Source organism: Pteronotus mesoamericanus, unplaced genomic scaffold (genome assembly GCF_021234165.1).
Source record: "Pteronotus mesoamericanus isolate MK-2021 breed Mesoamerican mustached bat unplaced genomic scaffold, CSHL_Meso_final scaffold_167, whole genome shotgun sequence".
Taxonomy (NCBI): domain Eukaryota; kingdom Metazoa; phylum Chordata; class Mammalia; order Chiroptera; family Mormoopidae; genus Pteronotus; species Pteronotus mesoamericanus.
Genome location: NW_026555308.1, coordinates 22,071,742 through 22,089,890, shown reverse-complemented (window position 1 = coordinate 22,089,890; position 18,149 = coordinate 22,071,742). Strand labels below are relative to the sequence as shown.

General features: G+C 49.3%; 1 protein-coding gene across 1 annotated transcript; it reads right to left on the bottom strand.

Annotated features, from left to right (window-relative positions):
- Positions 1–7,874: 7,874 nt before the first annotated feature.
- ZP3 (zona pellucida glycoprotein 3) lies at positions 7,875–15,657 on the bottom strand. The gene is made up of 8 exons (XM_054589262.1): positions 15,373–15,657; positions 13,470–13,588; positions 11,696–11,799; positions 11,434–11,611; positions 11,220–11,337; positions 8,571–8,662; positions 8,307–8,434; positions 7,875–8,074 (listed from the first exon to the last, which is right to left on the bottom strand). Exons 1-8 carry the CDS (start codon positions 15,655–15,657, stop codon positions 7,875–7,877), a joined length of 1,224 nt encoding a protein of 407 aa, XP_054445237.1.
- Positions 15,658–18,149: the final 2,492 nt, after the last annotated feature.

The following is an 18,149-nucleotide window of genomic DNA, read 5'->3' as shown; positions in this document are numbered from 1 at the left end:
CGGCGCGCATGCCCACGACGCGGGGCCTTCTGGGAAATGTAGTTCAGTCGGGGAGGGGGCGGGGTCTGGGGGACCTGTTCAGGTGTATCTACCCTTCTTCCTGAGCCTGCTCGCTCGTCGAGTTACTCCTTCATTAATTTACTAATTATTTTACATAGTTTTAAATTTTATTTATTGATATTTTTAGAGAGAGAGGAAGGGAGAGAGAAACATTGATTTGTTATTTATGCATTCATTGGTTAATTCTCATATGTGCTCTGGCCCAGGACTGAACCCACAACCTTGGTGCATGAGGACCACACTCTAAGAAGTGAGCATGGGGACGACACTCTAACGAGCTGAGCTACCTGGCCAGAGCTATTTTACATCGTTTTTTTAAAATAAAATAAATAAATAAAATTATTTTTTTAAATAAAATAAAAGATTTTATTTTATTTTATTTTATTTTAGAGAGAGGAGAAGGGAGGAAGACAGGGAGAGAAACATAGATTGGTAGCCTCTTGTTTGCCCCCAGCTGGAGACCTGGCCTGCAACCCAGGCATGTGCCCTGACTGAGAATTGAACCTGTGACCTTTTGGTTTACAGGTCGGTTCTCAGTCTACTGAGCCACACCATCCAGGGCCATAGTTTTGTTTACATAGTTTTTACCAGTACATACATGGTTCCAGTCCCCGTGCTGGGTACTGGGGATTAACAGATCAAGTGGAAACTTGGTCTCTCTCCTGGAAGAACTTCTTATCTATTGGGGATACAGACATTTAAACACACAATTTCAATATAGTGGGACAAATGCTATGAAAAAGAAGTGCAAGCATAGAAGGGTGCACCTAATTGTGGGAGTGAGTCAAGAAGGCATTACAGAGGGGTGACGCTGAAGTTGGATTTTTTCAAGCCCAGATAGCAGTTTGCCTGATGGAATACAGGAAAGCCCATGCAAAGGAAGAGAGATGTGAAAGTGCCTGATGCATTCAGGAAGCAACAAAATGTTCCTTGTGACCAGGGCAGAGGGTACATGAAGAGGTTGAGGACAGAGAAAATAGATTAGGGTGTGGCAGGATATGAGAATGGGGAGAAGGCCAGATAAGATTATGATGGACTTTAAATGCCATGCAAGGAATTTAGGCAACTAAAGCCAATGGAAGGATTTAAGCAGGGGAATGAAAAAAAGTCAGCATTACATTTTATAGAAGGATATTCTGTGTGGTGTGTGGAGGATAGATTGAAGGGAAAGAAAAAGAAGTGGGAGACCAGTTTGGAAACTGTTGCTGTAGTCCAGGTCAAAAATGATGAGGCCTAAACAAGGCTGGTGACCAATCTTCTAGGATCTCAGACCTGCTTTTCAAAGCTAAAGAAGGCCATTCCCAGAAAAATGCTCAGACATCAGCTTTCACACATGTGCAGCCACTTTACACACCCAGACATTTTGCATACGTTCTCAGGGTCTCTGAGTCCTGGACTCTAGAACTAAAGTATTTGTACATAATCTAATGTCACTCATACTGTACCAGGGATTTGAGGAGGATTCAGGCTGCTGGGGATGGAGGAAGAGGCCTCCCCCATCATTCAGTTTATTATTTTTATTTTTATTTTAGTTTAAAAACTTCATGTTATAGAAGAGGAAGCTGAGGCCCAGAAAGGGGGAGTAATCCATCCAAAATTAGTGAAGGAGGAGAAGGGGTGCCTATAGCAGGCCAGTTCTCTGGGACCCTAAGCCAGGACACTACCACCCAGGAGCTGACTTAAGAGGACACAGGCCTTGAGTCTCGGGTGGAGGGAAGAGCACCAAAGTCAGATCCTCTCAATTTCTTCCAGAGCTAGACCTCCATCAAGAAATAAAGGGTAGCATTTTACCTGTGATTTATAGTAGATGACTGCCATGGCTACAGCTTAGGATGGAAACACTTCCCTTCCTCTCAGTCTCACTTCTCTCAGCTATAGTCATCTACAACATTTCTAAAGCACCTAGTGTGTGCCAAGCACTTAGCATGCATCACCTCCCTGAATCCTCTCCATGAGGAAGGTGCTATTGTTATCTCCACTATAAAGAGGAGGACTTTTGAGGCACAGAACTTAAGCAATGTGTCTAAGGTCACACAGTTGGTGCCTGGCAGAACTCATCTTTAAATTAAAGTAGTGTCTAACTCCAGATTTGAGCACCCCCGTATGACTGGCTCCATTGGAGGAGCAGTGCAGATGACGTAGTCTGAAATATTAGAAAGGTCTTTTAACATTCAAAAGATATTTCCGTGCCCCGGCCAGGTGGCTCAGTTGGTTGGAGCGTTGTCCCATACAACAAAACATTGCAGGTTCGATTCCTGGCCAGGGCACTTAGGTTGCGGTTCACTCACCAGTTGGGGTGTGTACGGGAGGCAACTGATCAATGCTTCTCTGTCACATTGTTGTCTCTCTCTCTCTCTCTCATCAATAACAACATATCCTTGGGTGAGAATTTTTTAAAAAGATGTATTCTTAAGTGCTTCCTTTTCCCTTAGTGAAACACTAAACTAAAAGTTACTGACCAAAAACCTCACAGCATACACATCTAGAGACTCCAATACAATGATGGTGGAGAGTAGACTGGAAAGGTTCGGGAACCAAGGCTCTGGAAAGGAGAGGAGATGGAGCTCCGGGGGAGGCTTGATGAGACTGCCAAGGTTGGGGATAACATGGGATCCGGGGAGAGGGTTGGGCAGAGAAGCTCCACAGAAGCAGGAAGACTGGGTTGCATGAAGGAGAGAACACTAGAAAAGGGAGACAGTCAATGAATTGAGTGTGAGTTGGGGGAGAGGGAAGAACTACAAGGTGTGAGGCTCTGGAGCAATCTGGGGTGGAGAAAGGAACTTGGGAGCCACCAGCAATGACATTAAGATGGCCTGGGAAGACCACAGATGATGAGAAAAGGTCAGTCCAGGACTGAGGAACACTGGCCTTTAAAGAACAAGTGAGAGGTAGAAGTGTCTGGGGAGGAGGCTAGACTGGGGGGGACGCTAGGAGAGCTTGATGGCAGAGAACCCATGAAGGCAGTGTTCAGTGGTGACAGATATCCCTGAGAGGCTTGTCCGCTGGGCGGGCAGCCTATCTCTGGGATACGGGCTCCTGTCTTCCAGTTCTGGGCTCTTTCATCTTTCAGTCTGCCAGCTGACTTCAAGAAAGTTCTGACTTTATCACAGGGAAGCCATTGGTAACCACAGAGTGTTTCCATTGATAGGTAGGAGCTGAAGCAGGTTTATCTGCGGTCATAAAGGTCAGGAATGTAGTCCAGGAACATAGCCAGCTCTCCTAAAAACAATCTTTGTGTTGCACACGTTGTGGGGCAGGGAGTGAGGGGGCAGCAGAGGATAAACCCACTTTTGTGTAATGATGCCACTTACATAAGGTTGCCCGTGGCAAGGTGGCTATGTGTGCCTGGAAGGACACTAGCCAACATGGCAACATCCAAGGGGGAGGGGGGACAGCAGGTGATTTTCACTTTCTTTGTACTTTTTCTGTATCATTTGAGTGTGTCCCAATGAATAGTTTCCACTTTTATAACCTGAAAAGAAAGACTATATTTGGGAAAAAATACAGAGTTCTAATCATGAAAAGAAGCAAAATAGGGCAGCAGCAAGAGGTAATATAGGGAGCATAGACTCTTAGTTTTTAAGCAGGAGAGACTGAGGAAGCTGCAAATGAGGGAAAGAGAACTGGCCACCTGCAAACTGAACTTTAAACCAATATCCATAGTGAAGGATCAGAAACACCTGTCCAGCAGAAAGGAGCTGGTTACACAACCCTAGAACACTAGGTAGAAAGACTGAGGAAGACTCAGAGATCTATTAAGTAAAAAAATAAGAGGTGAAAAAAGGAACTTTCAGAGCAGAGGGTAAAGTAGAATACTTTAAATATTTAAATACTTCAAATACTTAAAATAGGTAACACTTATTTGTGGGGCGGGGCAGAATTTTTTTTTTTTTTTTTTAATTCACACACAGGCTTATAGGCATTGGAAGTTTCTGGGAAGAAACCTGAGATGCTCCAAGAACATAGGGGATGAGCAAAGGATTTTTATTTTATTTACCATGTACTTATGCTATTTTTTTTCTATTAGAAAAATGTGAGAATGCACACACATGCAGTGGGTTAGGTTTGCCTTCACAAAGGCAAGAAACCTACGGGTTAGTGCGAACTGAAAACTTCCTGGTAGGGACTCTTTGTCCAAAATCATCTGTCCAGAGAGGCAGCTTTTTACATTATTTATATGTATATACATTCATATATATGTAAGCTTGCATAGGCCTTAGGCCTTCCCAAGCAACTGAGAATGAATGACGTGGCCCAAGAAGGAATGTGGCTGTTGGCCATGGACTGGAGAGTGGTGGTGGCCAGAGAAACAGATTTAAAAAAAAAAAAAAAGTCCTTAAATTTTACTCCAGGCATTTCCAAACATCAGGGTTTACTGCTTTCAAAGCCTCTAGTTCTGGAACCAGCTCCCAGCTCACCCTGGAGTAAGAATAGGTCAAAGTAAACTTGGGAAAAGACCAGACTCTAAGACCCAGTGCCACCGTTAAGGGGTGCCAGCACTTTCTGATCCTCTGCTTGGAAAGGCAGAATTCTGTTGCTCAGTGCCTCAGCTAATTGCCCTCTATCCCACACTCTGCGGGGAGTGTCTAATTAGAAGTCACAGCTGCTTTGCTTATTATTCCTACTGAAGAGCACCTGGCATCTCTGGGCAATGGTTCCTGCTCAGGACCCAGTTGTGATCTATGCAGCCAAAAGAAGTGCAATGGCCTGGCAGCCCTGAAGAGTGAAGCTGTCTCCCCTAAAAGCATCATTTTATGTAAGTCCTGGCCCCGCGGAACACATTTTGAACAGGCTCATCCTTGCTCCTTGCTGCAAATCTGAAATGATATGCACTCGGTGAATTCATCTGAGAAGTTTGTTTTTACACTAAACACACTTGATCTGTACCCCACACCCCCGGATAGTGTTCTAGTTACAAATTAATACTCTAATACTGTGGTTCGAGATCTAGATTTGCTCAAGAGAAGGGATCGGTTACGGTGTATGGACAAGCCAGGCTTCTTAGCCTTAAGGCTGAGGGTGAGAGGCCCCTTGAGAGACAGAGTATTATCTTTCTGGTGGTATGCAACCTTCCTCTGAAAGTTTCCATTAGCCCTTAGGAAATGCTTAGAATCCATCACTAAAAATACCTGATGAATCTAACTCCTGTGACTTTAAAATGGACGAAAAAGACTACTGAGTGTTCTCTAGCACCCTTTCAGGTTATCTGATTCCATGACAGTTTGGGCCTTGCCCTGGCTGGAATATCCTCCCATAACCGAAAGATCACAGGTTCAGTTCCTGGTCATCTAGGTTGTGTTCCGGTCTGGGTCTGGGCAGGTCCGGGAGGCAACCAATCAATGTTGTTCTCTCCCTTCCTCTTTCTCTTCCCCTCTCTCTAAAAGCGATGGAAATAAAATGTCCTCAGGTGAAGATTTAAAAAAAGTTGTAAAGAGTTTAACCTTTTCTAGTCTTTGTCTAAGGTATTTTACAATTCTGTAAATTATAGAAAACCAATAGTAATGCAAATGGTTGCAAATAATCTTGTCCTTAGAGATGCAATTGATTTCTGCCCATGGAAGAAGCCATTTATGCATATATCAGCAAACTGATTTCTGCATTCCGGATTACCTTTATGTGAATCTGTTATTTGTATTTTCCTTTGAACCAGTTTTTTACATCTTAGTTTCCCCGCAATGGCAATGAATGAGTTAAAACAAGAACTTCAACAGAGTTTCATTTGTATTTGTATGATCATCCCCTATTGTCCTTTTAACATACCTCATATCCCTTTTTTTCCTGGCTGCAAAGGCAAGGTTTTAAACCCACACTAAAAATGTTGATTCAGAGTGTCACAGGATATAACAGGAAGCCACCCTAAACACCAGAGAAAGAGCAGGCTGTAAGCGAGGGAAATCGAGACAACTGTCAGCCCTCTGCCATCTCCCTCCCTTTCCCAATCAAACTCCACCTTGCCGGGGGGGCGGGCGGGGGTGTGTGGGGGGGGGGGCTCAGCAGAAGCAGGACCCTCTGACAGAACTGCTGGAGGCCACCTCTTGGGCCAGCTTCGTGCAGAGCTGAGGCCCATCTGAAGCTGGCTGGGGCTAATTTTCAGGGTCAATTGCTAGTCATACTTCCTCTCCACGCCAGTCACAGCCACTTCCCCTTTCTGCTGAGGACAGCAGAAGTTGAATGAGATGAGTTCCCAGGGTGTTGCAATATCCAGGAACATGAGGGCAAGTAACAGATGGGTGTTTGGGCAGGGAGGGTCCCCAGGATACTCAGTAGCCTTTGCTTATAGAACAGCTTAGATTGAATGCATGCTGGCCACCAAGTATCACATTAATCCTCACAACCACACTCAAGTGGAGGACTTCCTCATCTGAAACAGGATGTTGCTAAGCAGGAGTAAACAGGCTCAGTCAGGGGCAGGCCTGGGTGGCTGTGAGACAAGCCACCTGGCCCCAAGAGTCCTGCTGCATGAACCAGGATTCCACCCTGTGCTCTACTCACCCAACCTCCAAACATTCCCATCTTACAATTAAGTGACCTGCCAAGCCCACAGCGGCAGGGAGACAGGCTTTCTCTCAGCCTCCAGGCCATATTCTCTGCTGTTCCAGTTGATTTTCCTAACAGGGATGGTCCCTGCATGGCCCTCAGACCTTTAGTGGCTTCTTTTCACCAGCCCTACTCCTCCTGTTCCCTCATCCTTGTTGGACATCGAGGCCCTCCATTCCTCCAGGGCACAGGTTCTCCCTGTTTCCTTCCCTCCTCCACACCCACCTCCCCCATTTTGCCTCCCTAGTTCTTTGAGGATTTGCTTCAGAATCACCGACTCCAGGAAGCCCCCCCTCCGACCCCTAGTCTTTCACTCCCTTACACAGCACGCCATAACCTACTTGGCAGGCGGGGTGGGGGGGAGGTGGGAGTGTCCTCATCCTTTCCTCATGCAACTCCTGACCCTGTGCGTTTCAACACAAGCCTGGATCACTTGGGGATTTTGTTAAGATGCAGATTTTAGGTCTGGGATGAGGCCTATAACTGTCCTTCCCATAAATCTCTAGGTGATGCCAATGGTGTTCGCAGACCACGCTTGGAGGGTCAAGGACCTTGGTCAAGGGCCTTCTTGTACTTCTCAGACCCAGAATCACAAGACCCTGCTGAATGAACTTTAGGCTTCTGCATCTACACCCATGTTAACACACCTGAGACCCTGGCCTCAATCAGACCCAAGGTGCAGAAACAGAGCCATAAAATGCAGCATTTATTGGCTCCAGCCTGTTTATGCTTAACCACTCTGCCCAGCAGGTATCAGCCTGTTCTTCCTCCAAGGACCCCAGGACTCATAGCAGGTAGCAGGTATCTAGCAAAACTAGGATTCTGCGGTGAAGGTGACCTTCGCCCAGTGAGGAGAATGAGTCGGGTCTGGGGTGAGGCTGGAGCCAGCTGAAGGCCAGCCCACTCTGAGGGGCTTCACAGCCTTCCGCAGAGGAAGCCTGACTGCTTGCCCTGGAGAGGGGGCCACAAGCTCCCTGGGGTACCATACCCTTGCTGGGCACTGCCAGGGAGCGAGGGAGGAAGGCAACCCATGCAGGGAGAGTGAAACGGAAGTGTGAGGCAGAGAAGTCTTCACAAACCAACCTGGCCTCTCCACTCTGTAGACAAGGAGACTGACACAAGAGGTGCAACAGTACTTAAGATTGTGCTATTTGAACCCATGGCACTGTTTACAGTGTCCCCTCCCCTACACATAGATATTCCCAATTCACCCCCATCTGTAGTCACTGCACTACATCCCAAAAGGTTGTCTTCTTTTATTAGGAAGCATACACAGGTCACATCACAGGGCGGAAAGCAGCCTGGTGACACCTGATAAGCCCGAGGACAATGGTGGCCAGAGTCAGGGACACCAGCACTGCCAGGCCTAACCCCAGCATCACAGGGGTGAGAGAGGAGGCCGACTCCTCCACACCATGGTCACCAGCCTTTCCCAGGAAGATCAGCGGCCCCACCGTGACATCTGCCTCTTCCGTCACTGCAAGACAAGACATCCAAGGGTCACTGAGTTCCTCACCAGGAATCAGGTTAGGGGTTTTACTCTGACTCAGGAGGCTGAACTAAATTTTAAGTGAGAAAGCTCAAAACAGCATACCCCAGGGGTAAGCAGCCTTAAGTGGGGGAGAAGGGAGAAAAACATCACCCTGAAGTGACAGCAGGTATCCTAGACCACGGGGAGGGCAATGCCCCGTAACCAACCTAAGACCTACCGTGCCGGCGACTGCGGGAAGCAGACTTGTGCCACTGTCCCACTAGTCTCCTGGAACGGGCTGAAATGCCACAGCTCCCCTTGTTACAGCATTGGCAGATATCAGCAGTGCCTTCTACCGGGAGCCAGCTAAGAGGGGAAGACAAGAGGATTAGACGACTGTGCTGCCTGCAGGAAGCAGTTTGTTGATAAGGTTCATGTGAGGGAATAGACACAAGGGTGACCACTTAGGTTTCTAGCCCAGCCATGTCCAATCTCATCTCACCTATTGGAGGACTTGCTGAAGGAACAGGCTTTGTTTAGTTGGTCTGGGACTTTGTCAGCCAAAGTGACCTTCAGATGGCAGGTGATATATATCTGGAAGTAAAAGCAGCTATTACTAGGTGGAGTTCTAACCTGTGTGAGTAATTTTAATAAGTCGGTTGTTATATAACCCTTAATCCTTGGGGGAGGGGGAAAGAGCCTCATTTTAGAGATGGGGCACCAGCAGGTCAGATTAACTTGTCTAAGACCTCAGAGCAAGGAGCAAATTGGATTCTAAATTGGAACCCCTTGAACTGAATAAACTGGAACGCATCATTTATTATGCCAGCCTTTTCCAATGTTGTCCAATCACTTACTGGGCCCAGCCCAAGCCCATTAGGTCAGAATCTGACAGCCAGGCATCAAGCCCAAAGGGGTCAATATCCCCCAAACCACCTGGGGTAGGTAAGTATAATTTTGACAAAGCCAGGGCTCCAGTTAGCTCTGGTCTTCTGGACAGAGGGATCCTGAGCCAGAGGTCCTATTTTATTCTCTAGGTGGCATATCAACAGTCCCCTGCCAACCCTGCAAAGGCAGGGAAATTCCATCACCCTCTCTCTCTCTGAAGCCTTCTTCAGAGCCACAAGCCTTGGCTGCCACCTAGTGGCCAAGTATACACAGTCAGGCAAACCATTTCCGAAACTTGATCAAGCCAGGATGCACTTCCATCTGCCCCACCGCAGAAGGGTTCCAGGTCCTTAAGAGTCCCTGTTCCAGGAAGGTTAACTGCTTTTATCCTCAGCTTCTTCTCAGTGCATTTCTGATGCTAACTGGGGCCTAAGATCCTATGGTGGTTCCCGGTTAGCTCTTGAATAAGGGATTCCCTCTCCCTTGTGCCATAGCTACAGTCAGCCAGGCCATTCAGCCCACCTTTGGGGGAGACCTTTCCCAGAGCTCACACTGCCTTGCACTGATCAGCATTGTCCTCTGGTCTCTTAGTTACCCCTCACTCCTTGGAGGAGATGCAGATACCAGCTCAGGTTTGTCCCATGCAGGTGGCCACTGCCTGTGTAAAACCTTATGCCCATCCTCCCCTCTAGACCACCTCTAAAGTCAACATCAACTCCCTGTCTCCAAAATGATCCTTTAGCCTATGACCTACAAAGTCACGGGGGGGCGGGGCAGACCCTTTCTTGGAGTCTGTTCTCCTTTATCCCCAGCTCCATTCAACCCAGGATCCATCATCAGAAACTTCAGGACATCTCACTGATGGCTCTAATTCCTGCTCCTCCTGCTATCCACCCATCTATACACACTACTCCTGTTCTCAGGACAGGAACTGCTGGGCAAGGTAAGAGAGCATCAACCTATTCTTCTACAAACGCACACTCCCAGCCTTTGAGCCTCTGCTTCAGGGGTTTGCAAACCTGGCTGCTTATTAGATTCATCTGGGCGCTTAAGTGGCTTGATGCATTTTCAAGAAAAACAAGATAGACTAGTGGATGGATGATGATATAGTAAAATATTAATGGCAGAACCTAGATGGTAAAGACATAGGTGTTTCCTATAAAGTTCTTTCAGCTTAATGTTTGAAGATTTTCATAAGATGTTAGAAAAAGGCGATGCCAGGCCCCACCCCAATTAAGTGAAAATACATGAGATCATACATAAGTATCCATGTGTTTATGACCTTTCCAGATGATTAGCATAGAGCCAGAATCAAGAGACCCTGCTTTAATCACTTCTCCCTCCTGGCCAGCTATTCCAAACTTAACCGCCACCCCCACCCCCCGCCCCGAATCCTATCTCAGGAAACTTGTTTGAAAACGACTTGATTTTTATTTAAGATTCTACCAGCACTTTCTAGGTAGAGGCTAGTCCTACCTGTGCTTCCTGCCCCGTCTGCCCATACCTCAGGCATCAGAAGCAGTCCACCTCTTAGCTCTCACCCCCTTCACCCCCTTAGTTTCATGTGGGCTTTCTAGCTCCCTGATTCTGAAGGGGTGGCCCCCAGAGCAGCAGCCACAGCCACTGGAGGCTTGTTAGGAATGTAGATTCTAGGCTCTAATCCAGACCTACTGAACCAGACTCTGGAGGTAGGGCCCAGCAATCTATTTTAACAAGCTCTCCAGGTGATGCTGACACATTCAGGTTTCAAAAAGTCCCCAATCAGGTTCAGGATACTATCTTGTATGAAAAGTTCATGCCTGCTTTCCTTGTCCTTCTAGAAAGCCTCCAGAGAGGGCGACACTTGCTTTTGTCAACAACTTTACTCAACCCACCATCTCTGTGTTCTGGCCCTGCTGACCTTGGCAAGAATAAAATCAGTGACCTGGTCGCCAAATGCCACGGTCGTTGGTGCTCATCTTATTAGAGCTGCCAGCTAAGCTTCCTGGGTTCCTATTCTCCTTGTTTGTTCTATTTCTAGGACCACAGATCCTGATTCTATCCTTCAGGGGTTTTCTACCTATCTAAGGGATTGTGTCACCCATGCCTTCTCCTTAAAGATCCCTCTAGAACCCTTGGCTTTATCTACTTGACAAGTTGTAGAGTTACTACGATGGGGGCAGAGCTACCAAGTTATTACCTGAGGGCACAGCTAATGAGCTAAAGCAGCAGAGTCAGCCTGATCAGCCTGACCCCTAATGCTCAGGGTATTAAACGGTATTACCATGTTTCTGGAGTCGTTAGCAAAGTGGAACACGTCCACTGTGAACTGGAGAGTCTCTGGCCCTGGTCTGGGTGCTTTGAAAGCAGACGAAGCCTCAAAGAGGCCATCCACGAGACAGCTTTGAAAAGAATGAATGAATGAAATTAAAAGCTGAGGAAGGTGGCACAGGTCACGTCATCATGAGAGTTCTCCAGAAAAGGAGCCCAGCCCTCACCCGTGGAAGTCTACAATGGTGTGATAAGGGGAGGCATTCCGATTTGGCGTCGGTGTAGCCACACAGTGGTCCACAAATAGTCGCAGTGGCACATGGCTGCCAGTGTGAACTTCGGCCTGGAGGTGGGCTATATCTCCCAGCTGGAAGGTGGGGGACCTCTTCTTAGAGCTCCAGTTCCCTGAAGGGCATACAGCTAGGCATGAGAGACTCTCCCTGGCAAAGGTCTCCCTGCCAGGTCTCCCCGCCAGCCCTCTTTGCTTACCTTCCATCAGGTACAGGGAGAAAACCAGCTTCTCCTCTGAAAACACTGTGGTCCTGAAGGGCACCCAGGTGGGCAGGATGGCTTGGCTGCTCACGTTGCCTTGCCTGGGAGAGAACAGGAGCTACCCACACCTGCTGTGGGGCTCACCCCATGTGGCTCCACATTGAAGGGAACTTCACTTCTACCTCAATGTGAAGCCTTTAGCTGTGATGCAGCCAGGCAGCTAGTCAAAGCAGCTGAACAGACACAGGAAGTCTGAACCCATCCCTTAACCTCCCATACTGAACACCTGTAAGTAGGCCCTCCAGCCTTGAGGACACCTGAGCTATGGCATGCAGACATATCTCAGGTTGCTTTGGTTTCTAGACCCACATCTGCCACTTGTAAAGGTTCACCCTGGAGACACCGGTTTGGGGTCTGAGGCAGCAGTCCGTCTCCGTACCACTCAGGATTCCTGAGGCCAGTCCTCGTGAAGGAGTCCTTCAGAGATAAATGCAGTTAGGCCTCTGGTCCTTGAGAAGCCAGCGAGATACTCTAAGCCTGTACGGGGACAGGAAGGTCCCTGGAAGCAGGCATTTTCAGACATCTGCCCTGCTGACCCCATGGGGTCTCATAGAAGAGGCTTCTTCAAGAACCAGACCTCAGCTGCTGGAGCTAGGATAAAGCATCTCAGGCCACCAAGCACTGTCTGCAGCCATCAGCCCAGGTGAGCCAACACACTTAGGTCAGTCCCAAGCAGAGCAATTTTGACGAGAGACACAGCTATGATCCCAGGAAGGTTTCATTCTCTGGCCAATAGGGCAGGCTCAGCACCCTGCCCTTGACACTGCCACCCCCCCACCAGGCACCGTCAGGCACGGGCTCCTCCAGCTCCCGCAAGTCAGCTGCTACGGGTCAGGTCTTACCTCATCCCAGTCTCCCAGCTGGTCCCACCAACTCCCACCTGTCCCCCCCAGCAGCTACCAGAGGATGTTCTGAGTTGAAAATCAGTTCTCACCATTCTGCTTGGTGCTTAGGGAGGGGCGCCTGCTAAGTTGTGAGCCTGAACACCTTCACAATATCTCTTGGCCTTTATTACCCCTCTGTCCTCCCTTCATTTATTAAGCCATAGGCTCCAGGGCCCCGGCTGCCCTCCCCTAGGGTGTGTGTGGCTCTGCCTAGACTGACTCAGCCCCATCTGTTCCAAGGCCCCCATCCAGGATCTTGTTCTAGGAACACCTCCCTCCCCAGGCACATGGATCACCCCTGTGCCCTCATGGTATCAGCACCATCCTCCCCTACCTTCTCCTGGAGGGGAGGGCAGGGATTACGACCTACATGCTCTGCACTCAACCCTGCATCGTGTTATAAGCCGCAGTCACCCTCTTCTCACACCTCAGTGCCCCAGTTCGCAGGCACATCTCAGTGGTCAGGACTTGAGGGGTTTCCCCCAACCCACACATGTGTACTGGGTTAAATCACAGGGAAAAAGCAGGTTATGTTGGTCAGAGCTTGGAACCTCTCCCTACAGTACTGAAAACATGTTCTGAACTCCAAGGCGCCTGGGCTGAGCGGCTCCGCAGCTTTCATCGAGAGGCAGCTGTGGCCCGGACGCATTCCCAAGGCTTGGTAGACTCAGCAGGCCCCTGACTCCACCCAGGGCTGAAGGAAGCAACCGCAGCCCCACACACTTCCACCTTCCTGCAGCCATGCTGCCAGACGCTGCTGGGAGGCTGCCATGATTGCCAAGCAGCACCAGGGGCAGGGAGCAGAGACAGGTGTCTCCCACACTGACCTGGGGAACTGGCACTTGATGGGCACCTCCGCGCGATTAGTCCTCAGGATGGACAGGTTTCCGACGGGGCGAGGGCTGTGGAGCAGGAAGGTGCTGTACACCAGGGAATCCTTGGTCACCTGAAGGAAAGGGGAGGGTCAACCCCACCAGCTTCACCTGCCAGAGGTGGGTCCAACCTATACAAAGCAGCAGGGAGGACAGCCAGCGGGAGGTGGAGAGAACACAGGCCCTGCTGAGATTCAACGCCTGCCCTGCTGCTGACCCGTGGGAGAACCTGGGCAGGTGCCACCATCCCACCTCAGGTTTTTTTGTTCCTGCAGTGTTGATGGCATTGCAGGGATCTGGCTCAGCACCCTGTCAGGCACCAAGCAGGTACCAGAGGCTTGGGCATGTGCTCCCCTGCTCAGGCTGCCACCCCCACCCCAGTACACACCTGCTTTCCTTTCTCAGGGGAGGCCTGGGGCCAAGAAAGCCACAAGGCTGAAGCCAGAAAGTCCCAGGAACTTTAACTCATTGCCACAGCAGTTAACACTTAGGATGCTCTTCAGCTTCTGACTTACCTCCAGCCCATTTCACAGAAAGCCGAATTGGTTCAGTGGTTGCCAGAGGCAGAAGCGCACGGACAGGTGCTACTGGGGCAATTTGCACCTTCTAATCCACTTGTTAGGAGATCACCTGGCACTCAAATGGCTGCCTGGCCCACCCTAACCCCTCAGTCTTCGAGGCAAAGTCCTAGCTTTCCAGTAACGAGTGCCCCAGATGGATCAGCTGCATAATTTGTGGGGCCCACTGCAAAATGAAAATGTTCAGAAGAATTCCAGGACCACAGGGCATTAAACCAAGCGTGGTCCTGTGGGACTGCACACGGGTCATTCCCAAGAAGCCCCGGCCCCCGGTGATCCTTGTCAGGCAAGATTGGGAAACCAATCCCAGAAATCACTGCACTTGCCAGGCTAGTCAGAGTCTTCTGGGATCTTAAGGTACGGATGACTGCCTTCCACTCCCGTTCTGATTTAGGATAGGATATGGGAATGAGGAGTTTAAAAAGCCCCAGCTTAGTCTTAACAGCTGACTCTAAGGCACAGGGTTTGGGAATTACTAAGTTAGAAAAATTCCTTAAATAACTACCGTACCTTTCTGGCCTTCCAGCCCTCTCCCCAGAGATACAAAGGGCCAGGAGGCCTCGAGGCAAACCCTGGGAACCACACATAAAACCAGAGCTCCAGGTAGAGGGCTCCAGGTGTGAGTCCCGAGTTGGGTAGGCAGAAGTGGGGGCCCCACAATGGAGGAGAAGACAGGTTCTCCATGAAGCAGCAGGAAATTGGTCCAATGGATCAGGGACTAGCTAGGGATCTGTGCCCAGCCCAGCCATACCTTGCTGGAAGGCCCCTCCTAGTCTGAACACAGTAGTTTCATTATAGTGTTGATGAGATGCTCTATTTAAATCAATTAGTCTGTGGTAAAACTGGTTTCATTATACATCATTTTGCTGAAAGTTCCGAAACCCATTCATGATGTTGAGAACTTACTGCATCTGTCTGTCCCCCCTCCACTATACATACACTTGAGAGAAGCAGCCAGGCGTGAACTACTCAGCTCTCCTCCTGCACACGCCTCCCGCATTAAGTCCCCTCTCCTCAGTCTGGCCCAAAATGCACTGCCCCTCTGAATTCCACCCACCCACCTAATTTGGTCAACAGGAGGCAGGGGTTTCCCCGAGCCCATCCACAAATCACCAATGCCCAGCTTCAGGTCTCAGCTGCTTCACCCTCCACCCCACAAGAGAAAGGGAGGTGCCCTAGTCCCTCCATGCATTGGCTCTGAATCAGCACTCCCCACTGCGGAGCACCTCTCTCATGTCCTCCCACCAAAGCCAGGGCCACCAAGGGGGCCCACAGCTCACCTGCAGGCTGTTGCCACACTCATGTAGCCCAACCTCAAACCTGACCACAACATCGGTGTCCATAGAGACCAGGGGCTTACAGCCCTCAGGGCCCAGGGTGAGGTCTGCAGGCCTGATGAGCTTCCCAGTGCCAAAAAAGTCTTTGCTGACAGTGACCACAAGCTGGGACTCCAGGCACTTCACCACAACAGGGGAGGCCCCTTCCTGCCAGAGGGTCTGGGGGTAGCACAGCTCCATGCCTCCCCAGAGCAGAAAGCAGATGAAGAGCCCATAGCTCAGCGCCATGACGCCTACAAACACTCCCACTAGTAACTGCTGGGCAGCCACCACCTGCCATCTTATACCCTGGATGGTGGCCACGCACACCTGGGCTCCCACCTGCCCCCCCCCCCCCCCGTCCCAGCCAATCCAGTTAGCTAGGCCCTTGTGCTCAAATTGGCCTCCCCGTGCATCAGCATGGTTATCGCCTGGAGCTTGTTAGAAATACAAGCTCTCAGCCTCACCCCAGGTCACCGAATCAGAACCTGGTTTTTCGCTGTCTCCCCAAGGGATTTGTATTTACATTAAAGCTTGACAAGTGTGGGCTGGCAGCCTGGTCAGTCATCTTTCTCATCTCTATCTATTCCTACCCCACGTGTCCACCCTTTGCTGGCCCTGCCCTGGTAGCCCCTCAAGGGAGCTAAGTGATGTTTCAAGTCAATGGGGGAAGCCAAGGGAAAGTCTTGATTGAGAGGTGAGGAGAATTTAATCAGAGGAGGCAGGGAGCTCATTCCAAGTGAGACCAGGCGAAGGCATCATCATAAGGAGCCGGGGAATTGTATGGGCTGCTGTTCAACATTATGGAAGGTAGGAGGGGAGGTCAGTTTATGTAGAGGCAACTGTGAGAACAGAGGTGTAGAAAGGGCACCCGATGGGCTTGGGGGACAACCCCAGGAACCCAGAGTTGCTGGAGCCTCAGAGGGGAGAGAGGGGGATGAGTGGCAGTTTAGAGCGCAAGGGAGGTTCAGGCAAGTGCCCGCTGAAAGGCTGGGTTTTACTCTGTGGTTGAGAAACACCACAGTAGGGTGTGGAAGCCAGCGAGTGACGTGACTATCTCTGCCTGGAAGTCAGAATCAGGACTGGAGTCAAGGATCAGGAGGCGACTGCACCGGTCCTGGTGGGAGAGGGCGGAGAAGGACTGACCGGATCAGCATTAACTGAGGGCCTGCTCAGCCAGGCCGGGGAGAAACTCCTTCAGGAGGGAAGGAGAGATACAAAAGTTAATGGCACTTAATTTCTAGGGGAAGCGTTGTGTACTCACTTGTAAATGTATGCTTCTAAAGTAATTAAACCATACATTTAAGTTGCTAAAATACCCCATTGATGGTTTTGTTGTTGTTGTGTTTTTTTAATACCCTAGTTTACTGCAACAAAATAAATAAATGGAGGGAAGAGATTACCCACACAACTTCCTCTGACCTGATCAACACAGCGGGCCATGGCATAGATTCAGCCAACAGAGAGAAGCAGGTCGGAACTCAGAGCTCAAGCTCACCTGGGCAGCTGCCCCTGCACAAACCCTCCTCTCTGGGTTCCCTACTACCAGGCCCGGAAGTAGGGAGCCAGCTGTGGCCTGAGGTCCCTGAGGGACAGCTAGCTGAGAGGCTGTGTCTTAGGAGTGGGAATAACTGGGGGAGGGGCCTCCCCATGCTTGTTACCCACAGCTGCGTTTTTGATTTGTGTTGGCAGCAGGGCGGGTGGGCCGGAGATGAGAGATCCAGACCTCCCTGAAGCCTCGTACCTATCTCCTCTTGCCCTCTGCTTCAGAGCTAACCCACCTTACAAGACTTCAAAAAAGAAGAGATGAAGAAATTGGTGAGGGTAGGGTGAGGCAGGTAGTGGTGGGGTGAGTCTGGGTAGGTTTAGCATTGTTACTGGAATGGTGGTAAGATGTGGTGGGGGGCTTGTGTTCCCCTTTTTTTTGGAAAAAGGAGTACAGACACCTCCATCAGGAAGCATGGCCAGCCCATCCCAACCCAGATTCTGGGTCTTTTGCATTAGTCTGAGAAGTGCTGCCCTCTGGTGGCCAGAATGCACCAAAGCCGAGGCCACCAGCCTAGAGCATTTTCCCTAAAATTCCTTATTGCCCAGATGTTGATTTCTAAATCCTATTCCCCTGTAAAAGCAGGACCCAGGCTCCTTGGAGAATTGTCTGATCCCAGGCAAGGGCTGGAAAAATACAAGGAGACTCTGGAACACCTTGTTAAGCCAAAAAAAAAAAAAACCAACAAAAAACAAACCACCTCACAAAATGATGAGTACGAATCAAAAGAACACAGGAGCCAAATTGAATGATGTGTGTGTGTGCGCGCGCCTTGGGGGATGGATCCCACTGGACAAATTGGAGCCAACTGTGCATCAAAACAAATAGGACAATACAACTACACATGGAATAAAATAAGAAGCCATGAGCATCCATGCTGAGGACAAATACCTACATAAAAACACATAAGTGGGAAAACTTTTTCCATAAAGGAGAAACTTCCATATAGTAGAATGCCAGCTAATAACCATTTGCAATCATCACAGAAGTAATAGGTTCAGGCAAGAATTATCAGTACATGTTAAAAATTAGTTGTTGGCATGATGGAGATGTTAGCTAAATCTATGGTGGTCATCATTTTGCAATACATGAAAATACCAAATCAATGGTCTATACATCTTAAACTTAATAATGTTATATGACACTCATCTTGAAAAAGCTGGGGAAAAAGTTCTGAGATGGATAATGGTGATGG

Coding starts and splice junctions, on each gene's coding strand:
- ZP3 (XM_054589262.1), bottom strand. CDS start 15,657: ATGGCGCTGAGCTATGGGCTCTTCATCTGCTTTCTGCTCTGGGGAGGC. Junction 11,612..11,695: donor CTCCCTGTACCTGATGGAAG/GTAAGCAAAGAG, acceptor TATGCCCTTCAG/GGAACTGGAGCTCTAAGAAG. Junction 8,435..8,570: donor TTCAGCAAGTCCTCCAATAG/GTGAGATGAGAT, acceptor TTCCCCTCTTAG/CTGGCTCCCGGTAGAAGGCA.